A 27,338-nucleotide genomic window follows, 5' to 3' on the forward strand; every position below is an offset into this window, starting at 1 on the left:
ATGAAGAAAACCGTATTAACATTTCGATGATTTTAATTGAAGTCGCGTGTTGCAGATCTTGGCATTATTCCTCACAATTTACGGCAGAGGGGATGGTACGGTCTTGTCCGGAATCCTGACATGTTTTTGGTTCGTCTTAACACTAACGCAAACTATTACACTGAGATCCACCATCTTGAAATACTATTCACAAGTAAGGGAAGCTTTCATTCACATATCTTAATTATATTTAAATAATAAAGACGTGAAATATTTCAGAACGACAAAGATGACTATTTCGGGTTGGTAATTGAGTCAGTAATTTACCCATTAGTAGTAGTTACTCTCGTATTACACACAATGAGTGACGCCTCTACGCACTACGAAAAACATACGTACGAAATCGAAGTCAAAATGGTAATACTTCACACAGTTTTTGTTATTGTAGTATAAGTTCGACAATGGTTCTAGAATTCTCGCTTGTCGTTCTCGATATAGCGCTTTGTAAGGTTTTAGTGTCTAAACCTAAATTTTCTATTAAAATTAATTAACTAAAATGATTATTTTAAAACATTAAGAAATCAAGGGAAGATGACGCATCGTTTTGTGCACGCATGGTTCATTCATGGCTTACCAGGTAAATCTAGTCCCATTCAATTGTTCTTATTGCACTTATTTGGAGTTATTTCAGGGCAGCTCATCGCACTTAAAATCTTTTTCTTTTAAATTTTTAACGAATTGTAGCGCCTTGTGGAAAGGTTGGAAGAAAAACCTGGAGCCATCGGATGTGTACGACTTGAATGACGCGGAACGAGCGCTGACTGTCTCGCGCCTTTTCGAAAAACATTGGAAGACCCAGGATAAGACAAATAGTGTTAGCGATGAAATGAAAATGAAAAGATTTTCGGAAGAACGCAACAAAACTAAATATCAAAGAGAGTCAATCACTTGGCCCTTGTTGAGTACAATCGGGCCTTGTTTGATTGCTGGAGTGGTCTTTCAAGTTCTGTCCGACGTAGTGTCTGTAGGTCCTGCCCTTCTGACAGGGTAAACAATTCCACTTTTATAGCCATATAAGAAACGTCATAACATAAGTGATTATTGTGAGAAATCAAATTCAAAAAATAAGAACGAGATTGTACAGTTTTCACTTAAAGCGTGAAATTTGGTTCCTTTGTTGCTGTCAGTTTTTTCTTTGCTCGTACTGAAGCGTACAGAAAGGTCCATTCACATGAGCAATTACATTTTCTGTTTCCGTGGGTCGGTTATGTTATGCTGAATGTTTATATACCTCTGAATATTCTTTAAAACCGATTCTAATAGAGGGTGAAATTGCAAGTGGTTGTCCACTTTTCAGAGAATTAAGTAACCTTTGGAACCGAGTTAACCAGTTTACTCACTTATGTTTTCAGTTCCATTATTGATTACTCAACGAGCAAAGATCCTTTGTGGAAGGGGATATTCTACGCTTGTCTTTACGGTTTGGCCGGTCTTACGCAATCTTTGTTGCAAGAAGGCAGCGCCATTTTTCACACCAAACTAGGACTGAGACTCAAATCCGCCACCATGCACGTTCTGTACAAAAAAAGTAAGTTCGTGTTTTCGTGATAGTATGACGTTAGGAAATTAATGAGATTCGTTGAAACAGATATTTCGCTTGACGAGCAGCGATCGACGTGACTTGACAATGGGTGAAATACTGAACACGATGTACGTCGACACGAACAGATTTCAAATTCTGTCGCCGCAACTGGGTCTCTTGTGGTCTGTCCCAGTACAAACAGTACTGTGTTTCGCCTTCATGTATCAAGAACTGGGCTATTCAGCCTTTGCTGGCATCGTACCTATTGTCGTTCTTCTTCCACTGAACTATCTCAGCACCAAGAAACACAAAGAATTTCAGGTAAATATTATTCAATTAAAACACCAGTAGACCTTAATCGAAACCATACGCATAAATTAATAAGAATCCCCAGTTGAACTCATCAATGAAATGTTTATAGCTATTTATAAAAATAAGTCTATTGAAATGTTCACATTCGAAAAAAAAAGGTTCCTGGTTGGAAATAGCAAAGTTGGAAGGTAATCTCTCCACCCGCGTCTGCGCACGCGTCCCTGCAAAGCTGGGTATTTTTTAATTCATACGTTCGCGTGTTAGAGACTGTAAAGAAGGCATCGGCGGGTGAGTAAAAATTATTTGAAATACGTCACAGGCACCACGTGACGCCAGGAAACAAAGACTCCACATTTATGACCCACCCGAGGATACATTTTTACAGACCCTTTAAGCTACAACAGTTCGGCTGATGCGCTTTATTTAGGCGAATATAAACTTTGAAGTTTCTGTATTTTTCTCTTTTATTAGGTTGAGCTGATGAAGCTGAAGGACAAAAGAATGAAAATGATGAGCGAAATCTTGAACGGAATCTGCGTCTTGAAGTTGTACGCCTGGGAGAGATCATTCCAAAGAATTGTTCTTGATATCAGGAAGAAAGAAATGGCACTTATGAAGAAACAAGGCCTCTTCCAAGCAATGAACAATTTTATAACTGCTCTCATACCTGTTTTGGTACGACCATAAAAAATTACAAGAAGTAGATTAATATCGATAAGGGGGGAATGTAGAGATTTCAGCTATACTTACGCCTATTAGCTTCTTCTCCAACTTTCTCATCTACTCTAAAAGGTAGATTTCCCTGAAATCTCTACTTTTTCGCCATACTCAAGAAAGGCACCATTTCAGCGGTGAAATAACCCGGGTTGAAGTTGGTTTTATTGTTGGTCGTAATCTAACTATTAACTATTTAGTATTTTGCTGAACAACTTCAGCACTTACACATTCTTTTACCTCCATATTGAATTAAAGTTCCTACAGCTATTGTATCTAAATATTCAGATTACGTCACCGTGTTTCGCCATGTACGTATTAATTGATGACGATAACGTTCTTACCTCGAGGAAAGCTTTCGTTTCCTTTCAGTTGGTACGATTATTAGCGGCGTCAATGCTTACGTTTCCGGATTTAATAAATACTCTAGTTTTGGTAAGAAACAAAAATCTACTATTTGCTTCTTTTACTAAATATATTAAGTGATTTCCGATAATCTAAGCTTTGAAAGTGTCTGGATTTTTGAAAAATTGAAACAATTTGGCGTGTTTCGGTACATAATTTTGACTAATTATCAAAAATATATCCTATATGATATAACAAAACGTTACGGTTTCCCACCTTTGTATGTGGCTGCCACCCAATTATTGTAGAAATCAATGCAAGTCGAGCTCTCGCCAGTCATAGACAGTTTTAGCTACGTCAATTGGAATGTTTTTTTTTTGACTTAGTTTACCTATGTTGAACTACTGACCGTTTCATCAAAAACGGATTTATGGGATAAGAACGTCGGAGTTAGCGAATTCACTCCCCATCCTTGCATACTTTACTGAGAAACTTCGTCTGCTTATATACGTCAATTGGAATGTTTTTTTTTTGACTTAGTTTACCTATGTTGAACTACTGACCGTTTCATCAAAAACGGATTTATGGGATAAGAACGTCGGAGTTAGCGAATTCACTCCCCATCCTTGCATACTTTACTGAGAAACTTCGTCTGCTTATATTTTGACTCCACCCACAAATTCTGTATATAGCTACTTCTAGAGATCGAATTTGTGGGTGGAGTCAAAATATAAGCAGACGAAGTTTCTCAATAAAGTATGCGAGGATGGTACTAGAGGCTAAAGCTATGATCCGACGTTCTTATCCCATAAATCCGTTTTTGGTTTCATCGGGTAGAGTCAGTGTGCGACTGCGTACTCTACGCGAATTAAATTGTTTAACTGGATAGATTTTTCAGGGAACATAATGTCTTTTGCAAAATGTCGTAACTCTAATATGAAGGAAACGCAAATAATAACTTCCATTTAAACAAGTTGGGAAACCCAAATAGGTAAAATAGGTATGCTATCGATTGGGCGTGTTATCAAAACAGCATTGTCCAAAGCGGCTTTTTCATAAACGCGTTTGCCATTATAGCCATTTCTCGTTTTAGCGCGTTTTGATTACAGCGTTTATATCTCGAGCGTTGTTTCGTACGCCTTTTCCAAAATATTGTTGTTTATCTTCATTGACTTCCCAAAATAATATGCCTTTTCCAAAAAAAATTATATTTTATATTTACTTCCGATATTGCATAATATTGTTCTATATACTTAATATAATAGAGATTTCCCTCCCTATCAATCACAGTTTGGGCGGAAACAGCAACCGCTGTTTTGGGAAATGGCGCTGTATTGAGAAACGCGGAAACAGCAACCGCGGTTTTGCTTCCACGCGGTTTTGCAAACCGCTGTTTTGGGAACCGCTTTATTTCATAACGCTCTTTTGAAAACCGCCCAACTACCCGTGAACCACCAAAATAAGCCTCTCCAAGTCGAAACGAGAGCTTTCTACCCAATTAAGATGTTTTTCTCAAATAATTAAATAAATAAATATAATTGCTATTTTTTAATCGTCAGTAATTCTAGTTAAGTCGTTTTAAGAAACGTTATAAAAGCACTTTAAACATAGCTATTGTTGACGTTTGAATTCAAGCGTATGCCTCTTTAACAATTTTTGTAAATTTAGGGTATATAAGGCGATAGATTCACAGTAAATGAAAAGAAAACTCGCAATTGCGTGAACCTTTGGTAGAAGCCCTGACATTGTCCGGCTAGGCATTTCTCGTAACCCTAGCCGATCACCGTGTACATCTTAACCCTATCAATAATAAAGGAGTAGAAACCAATATTGGTTTCTGTGAACTCACGAGAACGCGGTCCGGATATGGCGAACACGTTTGCTCCTATTTGCTAACTACGAACGCGGTGACAGACACACAGAAACGTCCAGTGTAATACCTCTCCGTGACGTCATCGTCACTCGGAGAGGTAAAAACCAACCAACCCTAAAAACATTTATAGCCGTGATTACCAGATTTAAAATATCTTACGCCGTTTTCCATTGGCTGCGAGCAATCTGCCACCATGGATCAATATTAGACTAGGAAAGAATGGAGGGGAGTTGGAATGGCTAAGATCAAAATCATAATAGGTGTGAAATGATCTTGGAAGCATCTGGCGTGGCTTATTTTATATACGCGACGTCATAGACTGACGAAATACGATTATCTCCCACTTAAATATTTTCATTGGCTGCCAAAAAAGTAAAAATTCTTCCGCTAACTCCACCCTCTATCAGCTCGGTCCCTAGTTTGAAACGACTAGACATTTACCGCCTTCAGGAGATGGCTAAGCCGACGATGGGGGAGGAGCTACACTTTTCAAAAAAAAATAAATAAGGCCTCGCCATATGTTTCCACCATCAAGGGAACACCGGGAGCCCCTTTAGCCATTCCAACCCCCCACCATACAGGCATACATTCCTGATTAGACATATATGCACTTAATGCAATTTTAAAGAGCATTTCGTTCTCAATCCATCAAAATTACTCCATTGAATATGCCAATGGAATTAACTAATGGACTGTTATTTTTTCGCTCGCTATTTGCACCTTAATTCAGGGAACAATATTACCGCTTTAGTCTTCATTACGACCAAAACACAAGAAACTCTGGTACAGTAAATAGGCCTAGGCATATCTCTCGTGGATGTATCCAATTTCCGTGACTAGAAGTAGGGCGGCTTAAAAGAGGTTAAATTCATGTTGACACCCTTTCGCCTGCTTGATCGAGACTTCGGTTTTCATGTAAGGGGGGTTTTATAGACTTTTGATATTATGTATCATTCGAAAGTTTTGAAGCAGAAATTAAAATAACAGCAACTAATTTCATGTTTTAGTACAAAACATTTTGCAAGAAAGAGGTGTTATTTTTAGAAAAAGAATCTTACTGGATTTTCACGTTGACCTTATCTTTAGTTAAAACATGCCAAAATAACGCTAATTAACTAAGTAATTCATTACAGACACACGTCTCGGTAAGAAGAATTGCAAACTTGATGAATCATGGGGAAACCAAGCATTATGTAAAGCAGATGGCTAGCGACGCTCAATTTGGTATGTTTTTTTTTCAGGGACCCGTAAAAAAAAAATACAGATTTGTCGCTTATTATTTCCGGCAGCTACACACGCGGATGTTTTTAAACAGTAGTCCATTAAATTAGCCTTGGAAGTAAGCAATGGTGGGGGTTTGGGACTCTTCTCTCGCCACTGAAGAAGAACGGCACATTCGCCACCTCGCGATAACTTTCCTCAGACTTTCAGATTAGGTGCGACTCGTACACCAAAATTTGCCCTATAAGGGAGAGAATCATCAATTGGTTGTAGAAACCACGCCCCACTCAAGTGAGGAAATATTTCCAATAGAGGAGCTAGTGATTTCAAACAGGCACGGGTAAGAGGGAAAAAACTAACCCCATCTATCGAATTAAAATAAGTTCTTACCCCAGCAGAGACGTACGCTGTATCAGCTATTGTAATTGTTTGCTTCCTAGGCTTATTTAGTGAACTTCTGGTAAAAGCGCGAACTTGAGCACGGACAAAGAGACAATTGAAGGAACATCTTCAGAACTCAATCCACCAATCCTGGGCGTTGCTATAAATGGAAAATATCATCCTATAATCGGGTTTATTCCCATATTAGCTTTGTTATGGCTTTATACTGCGGGTCAAAAGAAATGGTCAAAGAATCAATTTTTGAAGGAAACCCTGCAAAGACGCAACTACCTAATTTAAAAATCTTATTTGCAAAATAAGTCATTAGCATGTCGTTCTTAAAGATGAAAGCCTTTAGTTGCGTTTTAGATTGTTTGCAGATATTTCTGAACTCGTAATTGGTCAAATTTGACAAATTATTTCAAAGAAAATTTCAGGAATTGAGATTCAGAAGGGAACGTTTCATTGGAATCTGGAAGACGAAGCAGCTACCTCTCTTCAGGACATCAATTTTAATGTGTCCCGCGGTTCGTTGGTGGCCGTGGTGGGTCCGGTGGGCTGTGGCAAGTCTTCCCTCTTGTCCGCTCTGGTTTCCGAGATTCAGAAGGTGAAGGGGGAGGTGAGAGTGGCCGGGAGAGTGGGATACGTCACTCAACAACCTTGGATCCAGAACGCCTCACTTAGAGAGAACATACTCTTCGTCGACGACATGGACCGGGAAAGATACGACACCGTCATACGCGCTTGCGCCCTACAACCAGACCTTGACCAGTTACCCGCTGACGACGAAACAGAGATCGGTGAAAGAGTACGTATTATCAGAAGGGGATAATAGAAGAAGGATGACACTCTGTATCCTCTTAATACTTCAGTTATGTAACGTCATTCTTCCCAGGCTCACCCTTTAAGTTTGCTTTCCCGCTCATCAAACTACAAATGGGCATCGCACCGTAAGGTGAATTCTATAATTGTTTGGCATTAAATCCCAGCATTCATCCCACAAACCTCGTCTTGACGAGGGACAAAAATGCAAAAGTGCGTCTTGCCAAATATTTAAACGCTAATAGAGTAATGATGAAGGAACTATTTATCGTGTATGTGATTCGGTTTAGTAACCTTGCACTAAATGATCCGATGTTGGGAAGAATGACGTTACACTAACCCCGCTTTGTGGTACATTTCTCTCGAAGAGAAGTAAATATACTATAAGCAGACTCTCTTCTTCTTTAGTGTCCATCAATAGGTCTTTGGTGGAACCCCTTCCTTTACGTCAGCTCCTAAGAGAAATGGGGCACCAAAAATACAAGAGATTTTTATATCCCAAGTGGCTCCGCCAAGCCACGAACAGCATATACATGAGAGAAGTGTATATGGGGTGGCCTGACTCTCATGGGTGGAATGTTTATTCCTTGTGGTTATGTAATAACTCGCAGTACGAACTACTCTTTCGTGAGAACTTGATAAGGAAAAAGGAAAGAACATCCGTCGCCAATAATTGCGCAAACTGTACGAGACTCTTTGTAATTGGTGCATTTTGTGTTGGAGAGAGGAATCAAATTAATCCCTTTCGACCTCCATTCTAACATTGTGGAAGTTTAGGCTCGCGGAGTAGAATACTGGTTTACCCCACAACACGTCTCCTTTCCTACTTCTTAATGATTTATGACATTGCCATGTAAGGACGGTGTTGTTTTAAAAACAGACTAAAGGTTGTTGTTCTTCGTGGCTTCTTAAGGACGTTTATTAATAAAGATAGTTCTATCGATGGCTGCTTTCGTTAGTAATGTGTTTTTTTACAAATTCTACATTATAGGGTATCAACTTGAGTGGTGGTCAGAAGCAAAGGGTCAACGTGGCCAGAGCAATTTATCGCGATGACGATGTTTATCTCTTTGATGACCCTTTGGGCGCGGTTGACTCGCACGTGGCCAAACATCTCTTCAACGAAGTCATCGGACCAAAGGGATTTCTTCGAAAGAAAGTAAATAACGCTACTCTTACATTTTCTATGAAAGCGCTCAGCATCTAAATGAAGTTTCGACGATTAAATCGTTAGTAAACAGATTGTTTTAGAAAAGCTATTTAAAATTTAAAAAAATTCTGACCCCCTATAATTTAATTAAACACAAGTTGGGAAAACCAAAATATTACCTCTCAGAGTCAAGACGACTACTTACAAATTTATTTACCCACATATGGAAATGTTTCTTAAGTTAAAATTTATCAAATATTAAAGCAGTGTACAAAGCATAGCAAATATACTGTAAATCAGACGACATTTTACATCCAATAATGATATACTTGTACACATTAAAATCATCCGATGGGGGAAAAACGGGAAATGAAGAGATAAAACTTTGGAGGGATATTACCTTTACGTGTTTGTAAAGCCCCAATTTTCTACTCCTTAACTGTATGCCCTCTATGTTCAAAGCCATATTCACAACAGGGTTGCCATGTAAACACTATCCTCTCGTTTCATCTCAACGATTTTCTTAGTTTGTCAACATGACTGTTAACGTTACATAACACCAAAGCTTATTTGTGGCTACACACACTGAAAGTAAATGCGTACCATAAAAAGCATGAAAACATGAAGCTATTATCCGATTACGATCAGACCTTTCACTGGTCTGGGCTGCGTTCAGCAGAGCTCACCAAAAAAGACAGCGGATTTTGGAAATGTTTACCGGTGAGGTCTGTCGTCATAGCTTTTCTCCGGTCATCGGCGTTTTATAAATGACGCTAGCGCAATAAAGCGTGCAAGGTACCAAGGTTTAACAAAAATTGTATGATAACATATTTATAGAGATAGATAACAACTTTTATAATTAAAATTAGAAACTAACATATCTCTTAAAATTCTCGCGTGATCAACTGGTTTCACGCCAATTAAATAGCTATAGTCCCATAGAGCTATTTGTATTAATTCCTCCATGGTTTTTTCGCCAAGCTGAGAACTACGCGTTTTACGTCACGTCAATCAAAAAGCCGATTATTTTCTTTGAAGACCGCGCTAGCTCAGCGCGAACCACCGTGACGTCAAAATGTAGGACACTGCTATCAACGCTGGGCTCTGCTGAACGCAGCCCAGATTTCCACCATGATTATAAAATCTAAGCCTAATTATTTAAAAGTGTATTTAACTTTCGGCTCACTCTGAACCGTTAATGTCTCTGCATTACAGAAACGAAAACCATACCCAAGCGTTTACTTTTTGGTTCACTAGGCCTATTGACAAATAAAAGTTCATTCGACCAACATAGTAGCGTTGTGCTTGTATTCACTTTAGAAAGGATTATGCTATAAAGAGATGTAGTATAGCTTAAGTAATATATAAACATCGATTTTAAATAATAATATTAAAAACAACTTTGGAATATCAAAATGAAATAGAGCTTTAAAGCTACAAAGGTACTAAATGCATCATAATTACGAAAAATATTTCCACATATTCACTTTATATTAAGGATAAAGGGAATATTATGGTTCTGTAGGATTTCTTTACACATCAAAACAAAACGAACTTCTAACGCAGCGCACTACTGTAACAACGGACGGACACACACAGACAAAAACATAGACTGCTTTTTAACTCTTTCCGTATTAATTTTGAATTGAGAAACAAGATTATCTTAAATATTAAAATAAATATAATTAATATTTAATATTTTCTTCGTTAGTTATTCGCCTTATTGAACGTTACATCGTTTTTAAAAAGAACAATTAAACATTCTTGAGAGACTTGACTAATATTGGCGTTTGAAATGAAGCATACGCCGGTTGCTTCGCTTTACTCAAATAGGTAGTATATAAGGGTGTCGAACTACAGCTAAAAGCAAGAACAACCGCAATTGCGAAAACCTATCGTGGACAACCCACCCTAGGGAGGCTAGACGTTTCTCGTAACCCTAGCTGATCGCCGCGAATGTCTTAAACCCAACGATGACGATGGAGTAGAAGCCAGGTGTGCAGACTGGTGTCCATGTGGGATGGACAAAAACAATGACCAGAAGGTGGTGGTGTAGAAGCCAGGTGTGCAGACTGGTGTCCATGTGGGATGGACAAAAACAATGACCAGAAGATGGTGGTGTAGAAGCCAGGTGTGCAGACTGGTGTCCATGTGAAATGGACAAAAACAAAGACCAGAAGATGGTGGTGTAGAAGCCAGGTGTACAGACTGGTGACCATGTGGGATGGACAAAAACAAAGACCAGAAGAAGGTGTGTAGAAGCCAGATGTACAGACTGGTGGCCATGTGGGATGGACAATGACCAGAAGATAGTGGTGTTAGAAGCCAGTATGTACAGACTGGTGTCCAAGTGGAATGGACCAAAACAAAGACCAGAAGATGGTGGTGATTAGAAGCCAGTATGTACAGACTGGTGTCCAAGTGGGATGGACAAAGACCAGAAGATGGTGGTGATTAGAAGCCAGTATGTACAGACTGGTGTCAAAGTGGAATGGACGTAGACCAGAAGATGGTGGTGATTAGAAGCCAGTAAGTACAGACTGGTGTCCGTGTGGGATGGACAAAGACCAGAAGATGGTGGTGTGAGAACTCAAGTAGAGGAGCCATTTCCGAACCTGTGAAAGCAGTTCGGAAATGGCGAACACGTTTGCTCCGATTTGGAAACTGCGAACGCGGTCACGTGGGTGTAACAACAGACACACACACAAACACACAAACACACACACAAACAAACAGACACACACGATCGTTACAGAACCTCTCCGTGACATACGTCACTCGGAGAGGTAAAAACCGGAAACAAAATAGAAAGAGCCCAACTTTTTGACAGCTCAAACACGTGGCGATTCCAGTCTGATCTTATGCCTCCTAATTCCGTTATGTTACTAAAAAGCCCCTAAGCTAAGACCGGGGAGGAGTAGGCCCTGCTAAGACATTATACAAGAGATAACAATTTGAATTCGGCCAGCTCTATTTTAACAGGTTTTCAAAATAATTTTTTAAATACTCATACATCGAATTTCTTGAAAAAGTCGCATTTCCTGAATGGGCTTATAATCTTTCGGAAATAAACATATTTGAGGGAATTTATTAACTAAGCCAAATCCATTAACTGACACATTAAATCCAGATCAGGGCCTGATTAAGGGAGCGGGGGCCAAGGTGGTACTGGTCACCGGGCGCTTTGAGTTGAACTATTCCCCCTTAGCAACATTTGCTGTTCGGTCCGCGACAATTTGGTCTCGCCGATTTGGTCTCGCCGTTTTGGTCTCGTCGATTTGTTCTTAAGACAAATTGGTCTCAGGACAATTTGGTCTTGGGGAAAATGGGTCTCGGGACAAATTGGTCCCAGAACAATTGGGTCTCGGGACAAATTGGTCTCTGGAGGCGGAAGTATCGTTTTAAAAAAAAAATTTTCACCCCTTCAGCATATTTTTAACCAGCCAAATTTAACCAAACCTAACCAAACCTAACCTAACCGAACCTAACCCAACCTTGTTTGGAGGTAAGAAGATAATTTATATGAGTATGAAAAGCCCGCCTCTTAGCACGAACAATTTATCAGCAATAATAGAAATATTTTGGAAAAGGCGGCAGCTAATTAACAGGAGAATATTTTGGAAAAGGAGGGAGCTAATTAATAGGAAAATATTTTGGAAAAGGAGGGAGCTAATTAATAGGAAAATATTTTGGAAAAGGTGGCAACTAATTAATAGGAGAATATTTTGGAAAAGGTGGCAGCTAATTAATTGGAGAATATTTTGGAAAAGGTGGCAACGAATTATTGGGACCATTGTTTTGGAAAAGGTTGAAACTAATTAGGTAACCAAATAGTCACGAGACCAAACCGTCCCGATACCAAATAGTCCCGAGACCAAAAAATCACGAGCCCTAATATTCCCGAGACCGTAAAACCACGATACCAAATAGTCCCGAGACCAAAAAATCACGAGACCTAATTGAACCGAGACCAAAAAATCACGAGACCAAATGGTCCCGCGACCAAATCGGTGAGACCAATTAGCCCCGCGACCAAATCAGTGAGACCAAATTGGCGAGACCCAATTCAGCGAGACCATATTTTCCTGTTCCTTTTGCCGTTCCTTTTTTTCGGTTTAAGGGGGCGAATATTATCTTGGCCTCGGGTGCAAAATTGCTTAATCCGGCCCTGATCCACATAGTAGTTGAATTTAGGGGTCTGGAAAGCAGGCCCGGATCGCCCATAAGGCAGACGGGGCAGCTGCCCAGGGCCCCGCTGTTGAGAGGGGCCCCGCTAAATATCAAATGCCCCGGGGCGTTTCAGAATTGCAAATTTTTTTTGCAAATTAAGTTTATTTCAATAAATCGAACTGTTCGAGAATTCAGATTACATTAATTATGTTAATTAACATAATTGGGAACATAGTAGAAAATAGAAAGCCCATGTTGCAATGAAAACTGGACTAAAAGCTTTTCCAAGAACGAGAATTACAAGCGTTCGTGATTGGTCATAATCCATGCAGACGATGCGCGAGCAGTTTTGTGAGGCGGGAATGCGTGATCTATTAGGCCATGAAACAATTGTGGGTGGAAACTGGAATCAAAATATAAGCAGACGAGATTCTGAAATAAAGTCCTCGAGGATAGGGAGTAAATTCAGCTTGTTAATTGCTTGTAATGGCTTCAAGAGACAGGGACATTGGGCGTCACTATGCATCTGGAAGTACTAAGCGGAAGGCTGATCAGGATAAAAAGAAGAAACAAAAAGAAGTTATTGCTAAAACACGTAAATTGACGGACTTTTTTAGCGAACCTGCAACCGAACTTCGTGAAATCATCCAGCCGGAGTCCGGAGATTCTAATTCCGAAGTCGAATCGAATGCCTCAGTTCAAAATGTGGAGCAACCACTTGAACCACATGCCCAGGATGACCTGGAGGTTTCTTTTCAAGAAGTTATTGACCAGCCACCACCAATCCCGTCAAAATCAAGCAGAGATTGTCAATATTCAACTGATATAGCAACATGGCCTTCCAGTATTAAAGACATCGATCAGGACTACTGGATTTATGAAGGAAGTGAAAAATGTCAACATAAAGATGCCGACTTCAGCATCTCTGCGAAATTGTATCAGAATAAAAAGTCACCAAGACAATGCCAAAGGTCCTACTTTACTCATGTTCATGAGCCTTCAGGAGAAAGCTATCCAAGGAGTTGGCTTTGCTTCTCACCAACTAATGGAAGGCTTTACTGCTTTCCTTGTAAGTTGATGAATCTACGAACTTGCTTATTTTCCACCGATGGTTATCGAAACTGGAAAAATGCAAATACAGAAATTAAAACTCATGAGGGTACTCAACCGCACAGAGATGCTATACTGTCCATTTTAAATCGAAAAGGCAAAGGAAACGCAAAAGTTGTAGATTCAGCGTTAGTTATTCAAATTGAAAACGAACGAAAATACTGGATGACTTTGTTGGAACGAATAGTTTCTTGCTCAGCAGGGCTTACCGTTTCGAGGAACCGATGAAATGATTGGGTCTCCAAACAATGGTAACTATTTGGGCATACTGGAGCTTATTGCAAAGTTTGACCCTTTCTTGGACGCTCACATTAACAAACATGCAAACCAAGGGCATTCTCATGTTTCGTATTTGTCAAAGACAATCATGGAAGAGTTTATCAAACTTATTGGATATCATTTGCTTCAGCACATCGTTAAAGAAGTAAAAAAGTTCAAGTACTACTCCATTTCGCTGGATTCTACCCCCGACATTTCGCACGTGTATCAACTAACATTAATTCTTCGTTACGTTACGCCAACTGGTCCGATTGAACGATTTGTCAAGTTTCTCGATATGGACGGTCACACCGGTGAGATGATATTTGAAAGTCTCGTCTCATTTATGGAGAGTTACGAAATTCCTTTTGAAAAATGTCGGGGTCAAAGCTACGACAACGCGAGCAACATGAGTGGAAAGTACAGCGGTGTACAAGCCCGAGTAAAGAATGTTTGTCCATACGCATCATTCGTTCCATGTTTTGCTCACTCTCTAAATCTTGTCGGATTAAATGCAGCTAATTGTTGTGGAGAGGCTAGCCGATTTTTTATGTTTTTGGAGAATTTGTACACGTTCTTTTCGGCGTCGACAAACAGATGGAGCCTATTGAATGCTGGGTTTCAAAAATGTGAAGTCAAACCATTGACTCTGAAACATTTATCTGAAACACGTTGGTCTGCACGCGCGGATGCCACAAAAGCCGCTCGACAAGGTTTTGCTTCAGTTAGAAACGTGTTAACTAACATATCGAATGACAAAAATCAAAAAAGCGATTGTCGACAACAACCCAGGGGTTTACTCAACAATATGGGGAAACTTGAGACGGGTATTTTGTTAATACTGTGGGATCGCACCTTGCAGAGATTTCAAATGACTAGCGCTTCTTTACAGTCGGCTACTCAGAATCTAAACACAGCCTGTGGTTTGTACGATTCATTGCATGGTTTCGTGAAAACTCTCAAATCGGCGTATATCGACATCAAGAATGAAGCGAAGAATTTGACTGGATGTGATGTTTATCACGAAGAAATTACAAGGAAGAAGATCCCCAATAGAAGATATTTTGAGAAGACATCATGTTCAATTGTTGACCCAACGGTGGAAACTATGACAGCTTCAGAAAAATTTCAGGCACAAGTTTACCTACCAATAATATGTAACATTCTTGCTGAACTTACAAAACGGAGATCAGCGTACAGTTCAGTTGAGAATGTGTTTGGATTTCTTCGAAACCTGAAGACATTATCAGAAGGAGAAATAAAGCATGGATCAGATCGTCTACTCAACACTTATCCCGAAGATTTGGAGGAAAACCTTGTGGACGAATTAACTCAGTTTGTCAGCCTGTTGAAATCGGAAGCTGCTTCCCAATTGGAAACCGGAGACGAGCAATACGAATTAATATTGTATCGTTTTATTACACAAAATGAATTGAAATCAACATACCCCAATATTGAAATTATACTCAGAATTTACTTGTCGCTTATGATCACCAATTGCAGTGGCGAAAGATCCTTTTCAAAACTGAAAAGGATCAAAACCGCGCAAAGAGCGACAATGATACAAGATAGATTGAACAGTTTAACGCTATTAAGCGTAGAACATGAATTGCTGGACGAATTGGATCTTCTAACTATAATTAAGTCCTTTGCTAATGCCAAATGCCGAAAAATTCCAATTTAGCAGTACCAATTAAAATGTATTGAATATGATTTTTAGCATTTTGTCAATGATTTCGATATTAGTGAATAAACATAGAATTTTTAACTTATACTAAAAAATCAGGGGCCTCGCGTTAGCAATCTGCCCTAGGCCCCGCATTGGCTAGATCCGGGCCTGCTGGAAAGTAATTGGTGTCTTTACTATGAAACAAGCTGAAGCTGACATTTCATGTATAGATATTTATTTAAGCCTGGTATATTTTAATTTAAATACGCGCAACTTCAATAATAGCTGCTAGAAAAGCAATCAAAATATATTGCTATCGCAAATGAACCCTTTTGAGTCTATCGCTTTTGAAAACTGCTTCTGATTGGTAATTTTTACTCGCTCGACAAATAGCAATTCAATCTTTACAGACGAGAGTTTTGGTGACGCACAACTTGAGCTTCATCCGAGAAGTGGACGAAATCTTCTTCATGAACAACGGACGAATCATCGAGAGGGGAACGTATGACGAAATCATGAGTCGTCAGGGAATGGCTAGAGATTATTTCGGGCAACACATGAGTGACATGAGCGACGAGAATAAAGATGAACGATCGTGAGTAAATTTGGAGTTATATCAACACTTTCTACCGTCAGTACGTAGGAGAAAAGGGAAAAATTTAAGTAATAGAAATTAACCATGTAATGTACAATATAACCTAGAAAATTTCATTGTGGACAATCACGATGTGGTGTGTACTGTTTGTAGATCTAGCCCATAACTTTAAATTTCTTTAATTGGTTCTTTCAAGTTGAGCACGCTTTACTAATTTATGAATTTTGCTAACACAATTTTTTAAGAACGGTAAATACGAACGGTGAAAGACTTGATCTTGCATTCCAAGGAAAAGTCTCGAATGAAGATGAGGCAAAACTCATAACTAAAGAAACGCTCAAAGAAGGACACGTATGTGCTCTTTAATATAATAGCAGGGTTTGGACTTTCTTGGCTTCTTGAGAAGTAAAACTCTACACATTTTCCTGGTGATAATGTTATTGCTCATTTGCAGATATCCGTATCACAATACAAACAATACTTTAAAGCCTATGGTATAACATGGTGTGCGATCATCGAAGCAACAATTACATGTGGTGTATTCATTAATTTTGCGTCAATGTATTGGCTGTCTCTGTGGTGTGCGGACTCCAAGGAAGATTTTAAAGCCAACGCAAACTTAAAAACCATCCGTATAGTGATCTTATTCGTTTTTGGTCTAAGCCAATCCATTCTAACATTTCTGAACACACTAATGAACGTCTTTCGCTGTCTACGAGCGGCAAACTGTCTACATGGGAAAATGCTCGGCAGCGTATCTCGCTCTCCCATGTCTTTTTTCAACACGACCCCCGTTGGAAGGATACTGAATCGTTTCTCCCAAGATATCGACACCCTCGACCAGCAATTACCTCCAGTTATATTGAAAACCTATAGAGGATTGACATATTTAGTAGTTTATCCGTTAGGAATTGCAATATTTTTACCATTATTCATAATTCCGTGCATTGTTGTTGTCGTTGGATACCTTTTACTTCAGGTAGGAACTCGATTTCAGTCTCTATTCATAAATAATTATTCATCATCACCATCAATTGCTAATTGTTGTGGTTAAACACGGAATTAGCATAGCTTGAAGGGTAGCCGCTTTGAATCTCTAATAATCTGGGAGATGGTTGCATTTCAGAGCTTCGAGGACGTCAACTTAGACTATTGAAAAACAGAGCATTAAACCAGGAATACATAGATTGTAGTAAATCTATGTATTCTTGATTAAACATAGTCAATTTTACTATCGATATTTCCTAAAGTTAAGAGAAATTTTATAAGATTTTTCGAAGAAAGTTTCTTAAGCTTAGAAAACCGCTGAAGGAGACGGGAAATTGGACTTCGAGCCACGACTGTACTAACTGAGACTTCTCCGCCCAGCACTCGCGAAATTAAAATAACTGCAATTCTTTGAATTATTGAACCGCTTAAAGAGTTTAGGCACTAATACAATTTATGACAAAATGTTGCAGAAGGCACGGACAACTTACAGACGGATTGACCGTGCCCACTCCTGGAGGGAACTACTTTATAATATCGCATTTAAACTGAAGATTGTGCAATGTCTTTTGCAGCGGTTCTTGATGTCGAGCAATCGTCAATTCAAGCGAATAACAAGCTTGAGAAATTCCTTCATGTTTTCGCACGTGGGTGGATCAGTAGCCGGCAGCACTGTCATCAGGGCGTGTGACGCCGGAGAGAACTTCGAAGGACACTACCTGAAACTGATCGACGAATGCACTGCCGCTAATTACATGATGAACATGGTTCAAAGGTAGTTTTATAATTGCGTCTTTTTCGTTTCGGACCGAGCACTACCGACGGTCGGTAGTGGACCGAGAGCCGTTTCGGCACATACATTACATTTTTACCTGTGGATGCAAAGCAAAGCTGGCATTCCAAGTCACTACTCATTTCTCTTAATCAATAAAGTGCAATTTCTTTCCAGATGGCTGACAGTACGCTACAATATCTTGGGAAATTGCTTGATGTTTTGCACCGCAGTTTTCATAATTTCGAGCAAATGGACTCTGCCATCTCATTTTGTGGGATTGATCTTGGCTAATGCCGATCGGGTAAGCGCTACCAATGAAGACGAAAAGAGTAAATGAAAATCATTTCCACAAGGTAAAATCTCTTGATACTAGCTTGATAGTGACACCTCGCTAAAGTGGGTCGATATAAATAGGGCCAATAATTACTGCATTAACAAAGAGTGTCTCGAGATGAAATTATAGAACCAAGTTTGGCCGCTTTGTGGTACTTTTCATGAATACGTTTAATTGTTGCTACTACACTAAACGGTGACCTCCTGGAAATGGGACCGTAGGAAATTGGGTATCCTTCTTGATCGACACTTTTGTTTTAACTTATATACTTTTGGTGATACACCATTACCCTTACATGAAAGTTGTTTTCAGGTCTTATCTATGAAAGATATTACATGTTTAAATCTAATTGACTAATTGAAAATGAGCCCTGAATTTTGATCTTGTGGAAGAATTATTTATTTTCTATAAATTAAGATCTAGTTTTGTATATTTGGATCCCACAGCTCTTGCAATTCTTGAAACTGTTTATCGCTGGCACTACGGATTTGGAATCAAATGTCGTCTCCATAGAAAGAGTTGACGAATACTGTCGTTTGGAATCAGAGGCCGAGTGGGTGAAACCAGAATCTCAACCACCAGCTGACTGGCCTCAACGAGGACAAATCATATTCCACGACTACAACACCAGATACCGAGAAGGATTGGATTTGGTCTTGAAGGACATAGATGTCAGGATCGAAGCCGGAGAGAAGGTGGGCGTGGTGGGGCGGACAGGCGCTGGAAAGTCATCGCTGACGCTGGCCCTCTTCCGTCTCATCGAGGGGGTGCGCGGTCAGATCGTCATAGACGGAGTGGAAGTGGAGAGATTGGGTTTGTCCGATTTGAGATCGCGGCTGACCATCATCCCCCAAGAGCCCGTCCTCTTCTCGGGCACACTCAGACTCAACCTGGATCCTTTTGGACAAAAAGATGACCAGCGACTGTGGGCCGTCCTGGAACACTCGCACCTGAAGCCCTTCGTGGCGTCACTCGAGCAGGGACTAGATCACCCCGTGACCGAAGGAGGACAGAATCTGAGCGTCGGGCAGCGTCAGTTGGCCTGCTTGGCTCGTGCCTTGTTGAGGAACACCAAGATCCTGATCTTGGACGAAGCGACGGCCTCGGTCGACATGGACACCGACGATCTCATTCAAGAGACCATCAAGAGGGAATTCGCCAACTCTACTATCATCACCATCGCGCACAGAATAAACACCATTTTGGACTATGACAAGTTAGTTTATTTTCCCATTAACCCGGTTTAAAATGATTGGCTAATTTGTTGTCGTTTAACTCTTCATAGGGTGATGGTTCTCGATCAGGGCCGAATTACGGAATTCGACTCTCCAGATGCCCTCTTGAAGAAAGAGCAATCAATGTTCTACGATTTGGCCAAAGATGCCAAAATAATCTAGATCACCTTTTAACTAATCACCTATGCTTTACGTTTAATGTTATATACAGTTCGTTACAAATTTTACGAACTACCTTTATAATTTATTTTACTACTAATGCAACAATGTCACTTGGTGTACTTTACATAGACATTTTAATTGTTTCAAATAGTTAAGATAACTATAATCCTTGGATCTTTAATTGCTCAACGCAAATTGTTAAACTTTTCAGCACAAATAATAATAATAAATTTTTTTTAATGGAAAAAAATTATAAATGAAAAGTTTGAAAGTTTCATTTTGCAGGCACTCGCTTATCGTAATTGAACACTACGTCTAATGCGTTGTAGATTTTTGTGCTCTATATTATTTCGTCTCATTTAATTAAGCTTATTTTCACCATAAGTGAATAATTAAGTCACCTCTGATAAGCCCAGTTGCTAAATCCAGGACTGATTATCTGCCCTTGAGGTGCACCGTCTTGAATTTAGTTTTAGTGGAGCTATATACTCTTCACGGCCTTAACATGGTTATCTTTTGTAATTTGAGATTTATAGCTATCGTATCTTTCTGTTGAAACGAATTCGTCTATTGATTCAAGGATTCGACTATCTTTACAAAGATGAATTATTAAAATAACATTTACTCTTTATGTTCTACAAATACAGTTTTTAATCAACTATCCAAAGATTATCATACAATATCTTCCCTAGAAATAAGGACAAAATGAACTATTTTATCTCGTGAAGTCTGGCATTTTGTTATTCAGCTCCAATGTAGACGAATTCGTTCTGAAAGCCACTTGTGTTTTGCGAGTGAGACTTGATCAAGGTCTTTCAATGTACTGTTTTATGCCATGAACGTCACGGTTTATTCGAAAACATTGAAAGGGTTAGTTAGCATCGACTGGCTTTTAAATAAATTGCTCAAATTATTTTATTTTAGCAAATATTTCATTGTTAATAATCTTAAAATGAGTTCCTTCATTTTGGATAAATTTTGTGAATCTCCATTTTGGGTATGTTTTTCTTTTTAAGTTTCGGGTCCAACAAACTAAGCGCAGCTTTTTGTAGATTGTACTAATAATAATACTAATAATATATAGGGGTAGCGCTCTCGAGTGTGTCAATGATTTTGGGCTTAAAATAATAAGTTTAAATGAAGACAAGTTGGGAAAACCAAAATATTACCTCTCCGTGTCGAGAAGATTATATAACCTTAAGTATCCAATGAAAACGTCGACCTTTTTGCCCTCATCCTTTCCCGCGCTTTGCGTTTCCGCATTTCATCTTTACTCTCAACATTATTTTCCTCCATTTTACATAGAAAAATCAAATACTCACAAAAAGAAGCGACAAAAACCTGCTGGCTCTTTACAACCACTTAATTTGACTTAATATCCAACTTCCAAACACAAATATTTACTGGTAGATAAATTGACAACCGACAAGCAAAGAAAAATTCTCAAGAATGGCTCCCGCAAATTTAAAAGGTCTATTTTCAACTAAGTGGGCGTATCAGATTATATTTAAAATATATATTTTTAAAATTTTTGGTCTGTCTGTTATCTACACCTAGATGGTTTTCAGTCAAACAAACAAGGAGCACAAACACAATAGTGGAAGCTTCAGTCTTATTTAAAACATGTAAAACAATTATCATCTCTGCAAATAGCTTACACATGTCTTTTAACCAATGCCAGTGAGTACGAAAATAGAGGAGAGTCGGAGAGACCGAATTCTCCGTCAGCCCCCCTTTCAAAAACGTTACCAGTGCTAGTGGCTCTCCAGGAGCGTGGCGCACATGCGCAATCGGCGCAACCGAGAGAGAAAAAAGTCAGAGAAGTTTGTTTACATTATTACGGCCGAGGCTTGAGTTTTACGGTGTCGGTGTCTCGGCGATACTCCGATACTCGAGCCGCTTCGCGAATCGTGCGTGCCGCGTGCGTGCCTATAGTGCTTCGGCGACGTTACTTATCAAATTTGTTTCATGTTTTTAATCTACTGACCCTTTCTAGTGTTTTATTTTTTAACCTCTCAATATTCAAAGAAAAATAATAAATATGGTTATAATAAAGTATTGTTATTACCGTAGCTGTCGCAATAATTCGAGGCATTGGGACACTGCTCTGTTGTTCAAGGGGCGCACATGTGTTCTTTTTATCTTTTCCGTGGTTAAATCAGTTCTACCATACGAAATAATCCATCTTTTACATAGGTCAAATATGGTTTTATGTTTGGGGAATGCCGGAATGAAATGAATATAATATCGGGGCTACAGTTTTTCGTATTATTGTAACAGTTTTTGTAACAACATTTCTTATAGGAAACCATTATTAGGCTTACAAATTATAAAAAATTGTAAATTAACCGTAGACAAAGCTACAGTAACCACGCTGAATGCTGATCTCTAGTCGAGTCTAGTGTGTAATGTTAGCCTCTCTCTAACCGTATTTTCGGGTTTACCCTTTTTGAATTTCCCTCTCAAAGGATCACGTGACGTCTTACTCCTCGGCTGTGCGCCGAGGCAGATGCGCGTAAGAGCCAGGGTGCCCGGCCGTTATAAAGTACCTTCCCTCTTCTATCTCTGACTCTCCTTTGGATAATGTGCTCCCTGCCAATGCCTAACCGTTTGGATTTTTCTAAAGCAATCTTAGCACCAAAAAATATTTTTTGATACAAAATAAATGTTTTATATTCTCATTAAGAATAAAACAAGAGGATAAAAAAGGTCTGTCCTCTCGTAATTTTTTAAGCTTTTATCGTGATTACTCTATACAACAGTAACAAGGAGTATTAACCCATTAGTGGAAGCAGTATTTTTTTTCCGAAACAATCTCGCTTGTGTTTATCCTCTCTAGACTTCGCTAAAAACGTATTACTCCTACGTAAAATATTGATAGACAGGCAAGGATTCATACCATTAAAGAAGGAGCGCAATATTATGCATATTTTCATTTCATATACAAAGAAAAGAAATTATTATTAGCGATTTCCACTGACTGCTCCAAAGAGTGCTATCAGGGTTAGGATGACGTAACTGCCCTCAGCGAGTTTTGGAGAGTATAGTTTCGTCAGTGGAACACGATCGAGAGGTCCGAGCGCGCTCTGAATAATCAAAATTGGAGCCGGAGACGAAATTGTAATAAAGTGTGTATATCTTGACGCAAATGGGCTGAAACCAATTAATAGAATTAACATTTCAATTAATTTACAAAAAATCTATTTTGAGTAATGATTGACAACGTCTCTGATATAATTATTGGTTTTAGGACGAGGCGTAATATCTTTAAAGTAAAAAACCTCGTATTCTTCATCTTCAGAACTTTGAGAGGAAAATTCCAGAAATGCATAAGCATAAGCGAGTGCCTGTCTTCTGTGAGATACCGCGTGGTCCGCCATTTTAATTTTATTACGTCATACTCGAGCACCGTCGCTCCGTCGAATTTTTCGGAGCACGAAAGAGCAATTCTCGGGCAGTTTTTGGGGTCAGTGGAAAACGCGATTCTGGGCGAGTGTTGCACTCGTGTTCCCAGTGGCGGACGAAAACGCGCCGAGACTGCACTTAGAGTGCTCTAATGCAGTCAGTGGAAATCGCTATATGTTTCTGAGATGAGCTTCCCATTTTGTTTTTGTCTTGAAAAATATATCGCAATGCACGGGCCTTGATAGATATAGGAGGAAATGAATGAAATATATCACAATGCACTGGCCTTGATAGATTTAGGAGGCAATGAAATAAATATATCGCATGTACGGGCCTTGATAGATATAGGAGGAAAAAAAATAAATATATCGCATGCACGGGCCTTGGTAGATATAGGAGGCAATGATTTAATCTCTCTCTTTGCACGAGAGGTTTATCTTTAATATTTAAATAAATATAATTATTTTTAATTATTTTAATCTTCAATTATTAACATTAATAATAGTTAAATCGTTTAAAATAAAGTTATACGTATTATCATCTCAAACTTTGCTAATATTGACGTTTAAAGTGAAGGGTACCCCTCTTGCCCGCTTTCCTCAAATTTTGGGGTATATATACGATTCGTTTAAATTGTAATAGTAAGGAAAAAGCGCAATTGCGAAAACCTTTGGTGGCGATCCCACCTTAGGGAGGCTAGACGTTTCTCGTAACCCTAGCTGATCGCTGCGTATATCCTAAAACCAAACGATGATAATGGAGTAGAAGCCAATGATACAGATTGGTGTCTATGTGGAATAGACGGAAGACTAGTGGATGGTGGTGTTAGAAGCCAATGATACAGATTGGTGTCTATGTGGAATAGACGGAAGACCAGTGGATGGTGGTGTTAGAAGCCAAAGATACAGATTGGTGTCTATGTGGACTAGACGGAAGACCAGTGGATGGTGGTGTTAGAAGCCAAAGATACAGATTGGTGTCTATGTGGACTAGACGGAAGACCAGTGGATGGTGTTGTTAGAAGCCAGTGTAAGTGCAGCCTGGTGTCAATGTGGGATTGACGAATAATAGAAGATGGTGGTGGTGGAAGCCAGAAAAGTACCAGACTGGTGTTTATATGGGATGGACGAAGACCAAACATGGTGGTATGAGAACTCAAGTATAGAGTAGCCAACGGAGAGAAATACAATTTTCCAAATTTCTGTGAACTGTCAATGCGGTCCGGAAATTGGGAACACGTTTGCTCCGATACGCAAACTGCGAACGCGTTCACGTGGGTGTAACAACGGACAGACAGACAGACAGACACACAGACAGACGCGGCCGTTACAGAACCTCTCCTGGACTACGTCACACGGAGAGGTAAAAAATCCTTACACATTAGAGGCAGTGTGAAGTCTCATCTTTGGGAGCTACCGCTCCCTTAGAGCAATAATATAGTATCGAAGCCAATTAAATATGTTAAGTTAACAGTGTGTTTAGTGTTACCTACAGCTCTTTTTCATGACAAAAGTCAAAAAAACATGGAATTTGCGTTTAATTATTTAGTCTCAGTCTGTAATTATTTTTAACAGGACGCTAATTTGACATGGTACACTGATAATCCAGACTTCACTCCTTGTTTTCAAAAGACCATCCTGGTCTGGGTGCCGTGTGCGATACTATGGGTGTTCCTTCCTTTGGAAGTCGCGCTGATCGCGAAGTCGGAGTGGCGAAGCGTCCGTTGTTCTCATCTTTCGATTACGAAAAGTGTAAGTCCATTTTGAGCGAGGATTTTCGGCACTGATTTTTCCTCTCAGTAATTATTTTAAAGGAAAATGTACGAAAATTTCCAGTTTTGCTTTGTGTTTTCAGCTCTTGGTTTTGTTACTGGCCGCAATTATCGTCTTGAAATTTGGTAAACAAATATACTACGGCGATTTTGAAGTCGTTGACAATTTAGCGGTCGTCCTTCAATTTGGAACCGAGGGGCTAGTCATTCGCCAAAATTTTGTACACCTGATTACTGATTTCTGAATTTTTATATGAATTCCTATGATTACTGGACGAATTCCTTGATTTCTGTGATTACGATTATTTTCGGTGATTTCCATAATCATTACACTGATTTCCCGTTATTGCCGCGGATTACTTGTGATTTCCGTTTGAATTCCAATGAATTCCGGTGATTATTTGGTGAATGCCGTGATTACCACTGGATTCCTCGTGAATTTCGATGAATACAGTGATTATTTCTATTTCAACTGATTATGATTTTTATTTTGGATTATCGAATTCCTCCATTGATTATGCGTGATTATTTCACGAAAGGCGTGATTACCGAGGTGATTACAAAAGATTACTAGTAAATCATGTGATTATTTCTAATTTTCTGAAGATTTCACGTGATTTCCAGTGATTTTCGGAGATTTCTGATTACCTTTGATTACCCGCAGAAATGATTTTGATTACTGATGATTTTCAAAGAATTCTAGAAATCAAGTAATCGATTTCTGCGGTTTTGTACACCTGATTATTCAAGTGACTAACCCCTCGTTTGGAACTTACGTAAGGCAAATTAAAAAAAAACCGTATTAACATTTCGATAATTTAAATTGAACTTACGTGTTGCAGATCTTGGCGTTATTCCTCATAATTTACGGCAGAGGGGGTGGTACGGTGTTATCCGGTATCCTGACATGTTTTTGGTTCGTCTTAACACTAACGCAAACTATTACACTGAGATCCACCATCTTGAAATACTATTCACAAGTAATTGAATTTTTCATTTACATGTCTCAATAATATTACTGTTAAATAATAAAGACGTGAAATATTTCAGAACGACAAAGATGACTATTTCGGGCTGGTAATTGAGTCGGTAATTTACCCATTAGTAGTAGTTACCCTGGTATTACACACAATGAGTGACGCCTCTACGCACTACGAAAAACAAAAGTACGCAATCGAAGTCAAAATGGTAATACTACACACAATTATTTGTTAATATAATTTAAGTTCTCGATTTAGCGCTTTGTAAGGTTTTTGTGTCTAAACCTAATTTTTATATTAAAATGGTGATTATTTTAAAACATTAAAGCAAAGCGCGGGTCCAGTGGATCCCCTACAAGTTGACTTTCCTTACGAACTCCAGTTTTGGCTTGGCGAAGGCAGGAGGCATTTGTGGGCAGGATTTATAAGTGCCCATATAAATCCCGCCCACTAGCCTTTGCCAAGCCAAAACGGGAGTACAGGAGGAATGTCGCCTTGTAGGGGATCCACTGGACCCGCGCTTTGCTTTAAGGAATCAAGTGAAGATGACGCATCGTTTTGTGCACGCATGGTTTATTCATGGCTTACCAGGTAAATCCAGTCCCATTCAATTGTTCATATTGCACTTATTTGGAGTTATTTCAGCGCAGCTCATTGCTCTTTAATTATTTTTCTTTCAAATGAATTGTAGCGCCCTGTGGAAAGGTTGGAAGAAAAACCAGGAGCCATCGGATGTGTACGACTTGAATGACGCGGAACGAGCGCTGACGGTCTCGCGCCTTTTCGAAAAACATTGGAAGACCCAAGATGAGACAAATAGTGTTAGCGATGAAATGGAAATGAAAAGATTTTCGGAAGAACGCAACAAAACTAAATATCGAAGCAAATCCATCGCTTTCCCCTTGTTGAGTACAATCGGGCCTTGCTTAATTGCTGGAGTGGTCTTTCAAGTTCTGTCCGACGTAGTGTCCGTAGCTCCCGCCCTTCTGACAGGGTAAACAATTCCACTTTTTTAGCCATATAAGAAACGTCATAACATAAGTGATTATTTTTTGGGAAATCAAATTCAAATAATAAGAGCGAGATCGTACAATTTTCACTTTAAGTTTGAAATTTGGTTCCTTTGTTGCTATCAGTTTGTTCTTTGCTCGTACTGAAGGGTACAGAAAGGTTCAATCATATGAGCAAACACATTTTCTGTTTCTGTGGGTCAGTTATGTTCAGCTGAATGTTTTTATTCCTCTGAATTTCTTTAAAACTGATTCTAATAGAGGGTGAAATTGCAAGTCGTTGTCCACTCTTCATAGAATTAAGTAAACTTTGTAACCGAGTTTACTAGTTTACTCACTTATGTTTTCAGTTCCATTATTGACTACTCGACGAGTGAAGATCCTTTGTGGAAGGGAATTTTCTACGTTTGCCTTTACGGTTTGGCCGGTCTTGCGCAATCTTTGTTGCAAGAAGGCAGCGCCATTTTCCACACCAAACTAGGACTGAGACTCAAATCC

General features: G+C 39.2%; 4 protein-coding genes and 1 long non-coding RNA gene across 5 annotated transcripts; all 5 read left to right on the plus strand.

Annotated features, from left to right (window-relative positions):
- On the plus strand, positions 1-27,171 carry LOC149661085 (putative ATP-binding cassette sub-family C member 13). The gene is made up of 6 exons (XM_089843767.1): positions 1-12; positions 56-193; positions 259-396; positions 558-616; positions 26,522-26,824; positions 26,967-27,171. Exons 1-6 carry the CDS (start codon positions 1-3, stop codon positions 27,106-27,108), a joined length of 792 nt encoding a protein of 263 aa, XP_089699893.1. The 3' UTR covers positions 27,109-27,171.
- Positions 1,424-3,179, plus strand: LOC149661086 (ATP-binding cassette sub-family C member 3-like). The gene is made up of 2 exons (XM_089842486.1): positions 1,424-1,882; positions 2,345-3,179. The coding sequence occupies exons 1-2, from the start codon at positions 1,667-1,669 to the stop codon at positions 2,558-2,560; spliced, it is 432 nt and encodes a 143-aa protein (XP_089698612.1). The 5' UTR covers positions 1,424-1,666; the 3' UTR covers positions 2,561-3,179.
- LOC149661087 (multidrug resistance-associated protein 1-like) lies at positions 2,897-19,915 on the plus strand. The gene is made up of 11 exons (XM_089843617.1): positions 2,897-3,022; positions 5,939-6,029; positions 6,845-7,215; positions 8,221-8,388; positions 15,997-16,181; positions 16,427-16,532; positions 16,636-17,160; positions 17,579-17,943; positions 18,118-18,244; positions 18,724-19,493; positions 19,563-19,915. Exons 1-11 carry the CDS (start codon positions 2,897-2,899, stop codon positions 19,672-19,674), a joined length of 2,946 nt encoding a protein of 981 aa, XP_089699743.1. The 3' UTR covers positions 19,675-19,915.
- LOC149661088 (uncharacterized) lies at positions 14,585-15,630 on the plus strand. Its single transcript, XM_089842484.1, has 2 exons — positions 14,585-14,744; positions 14,810-15,630. Exons 1-2 carry the CDS (start codon positions 14,670-14,672, stop codon positions 15,599-15,601), a joined length of 867 nt encoding a protein of 288 aa, XP_089698610.1. The 5' UTR covers positions 14,585-14,669; the 3' UTR covers positions 15,602-15,630.
- Positions 20,549-21,746, plus strand: LOC149661089 (uncharacterized). The gene is made up of 3 exons (XR_016369067.1): positions 20,549-20,671; positions 20,759-21,145; positions 21,232-21,746. It is a non-coding gene; the product is annotated as an uncharacterized LOC149661089 (long non-coding RNA).
- Positions 27,172-27,338: the final 167 nt, after the last annotated feature.

The sequence above is a fragment of the Phalangium opilio genome, unplaced genomic scaffold, assembly GCF_054372755.1.
Source record: "Phalangium opilio isolate 3A_F unplaced genomic scaffold, DU_Popi_V2 ptg000070l_1, whole genome shotgun sequence".
Taxonomy (NCBI): Eukaryota; Metazoa; Arthropoda; class Arachnida; order Opiliones; family Phalangiidae; genus Phalangium; species Phalangium opilio.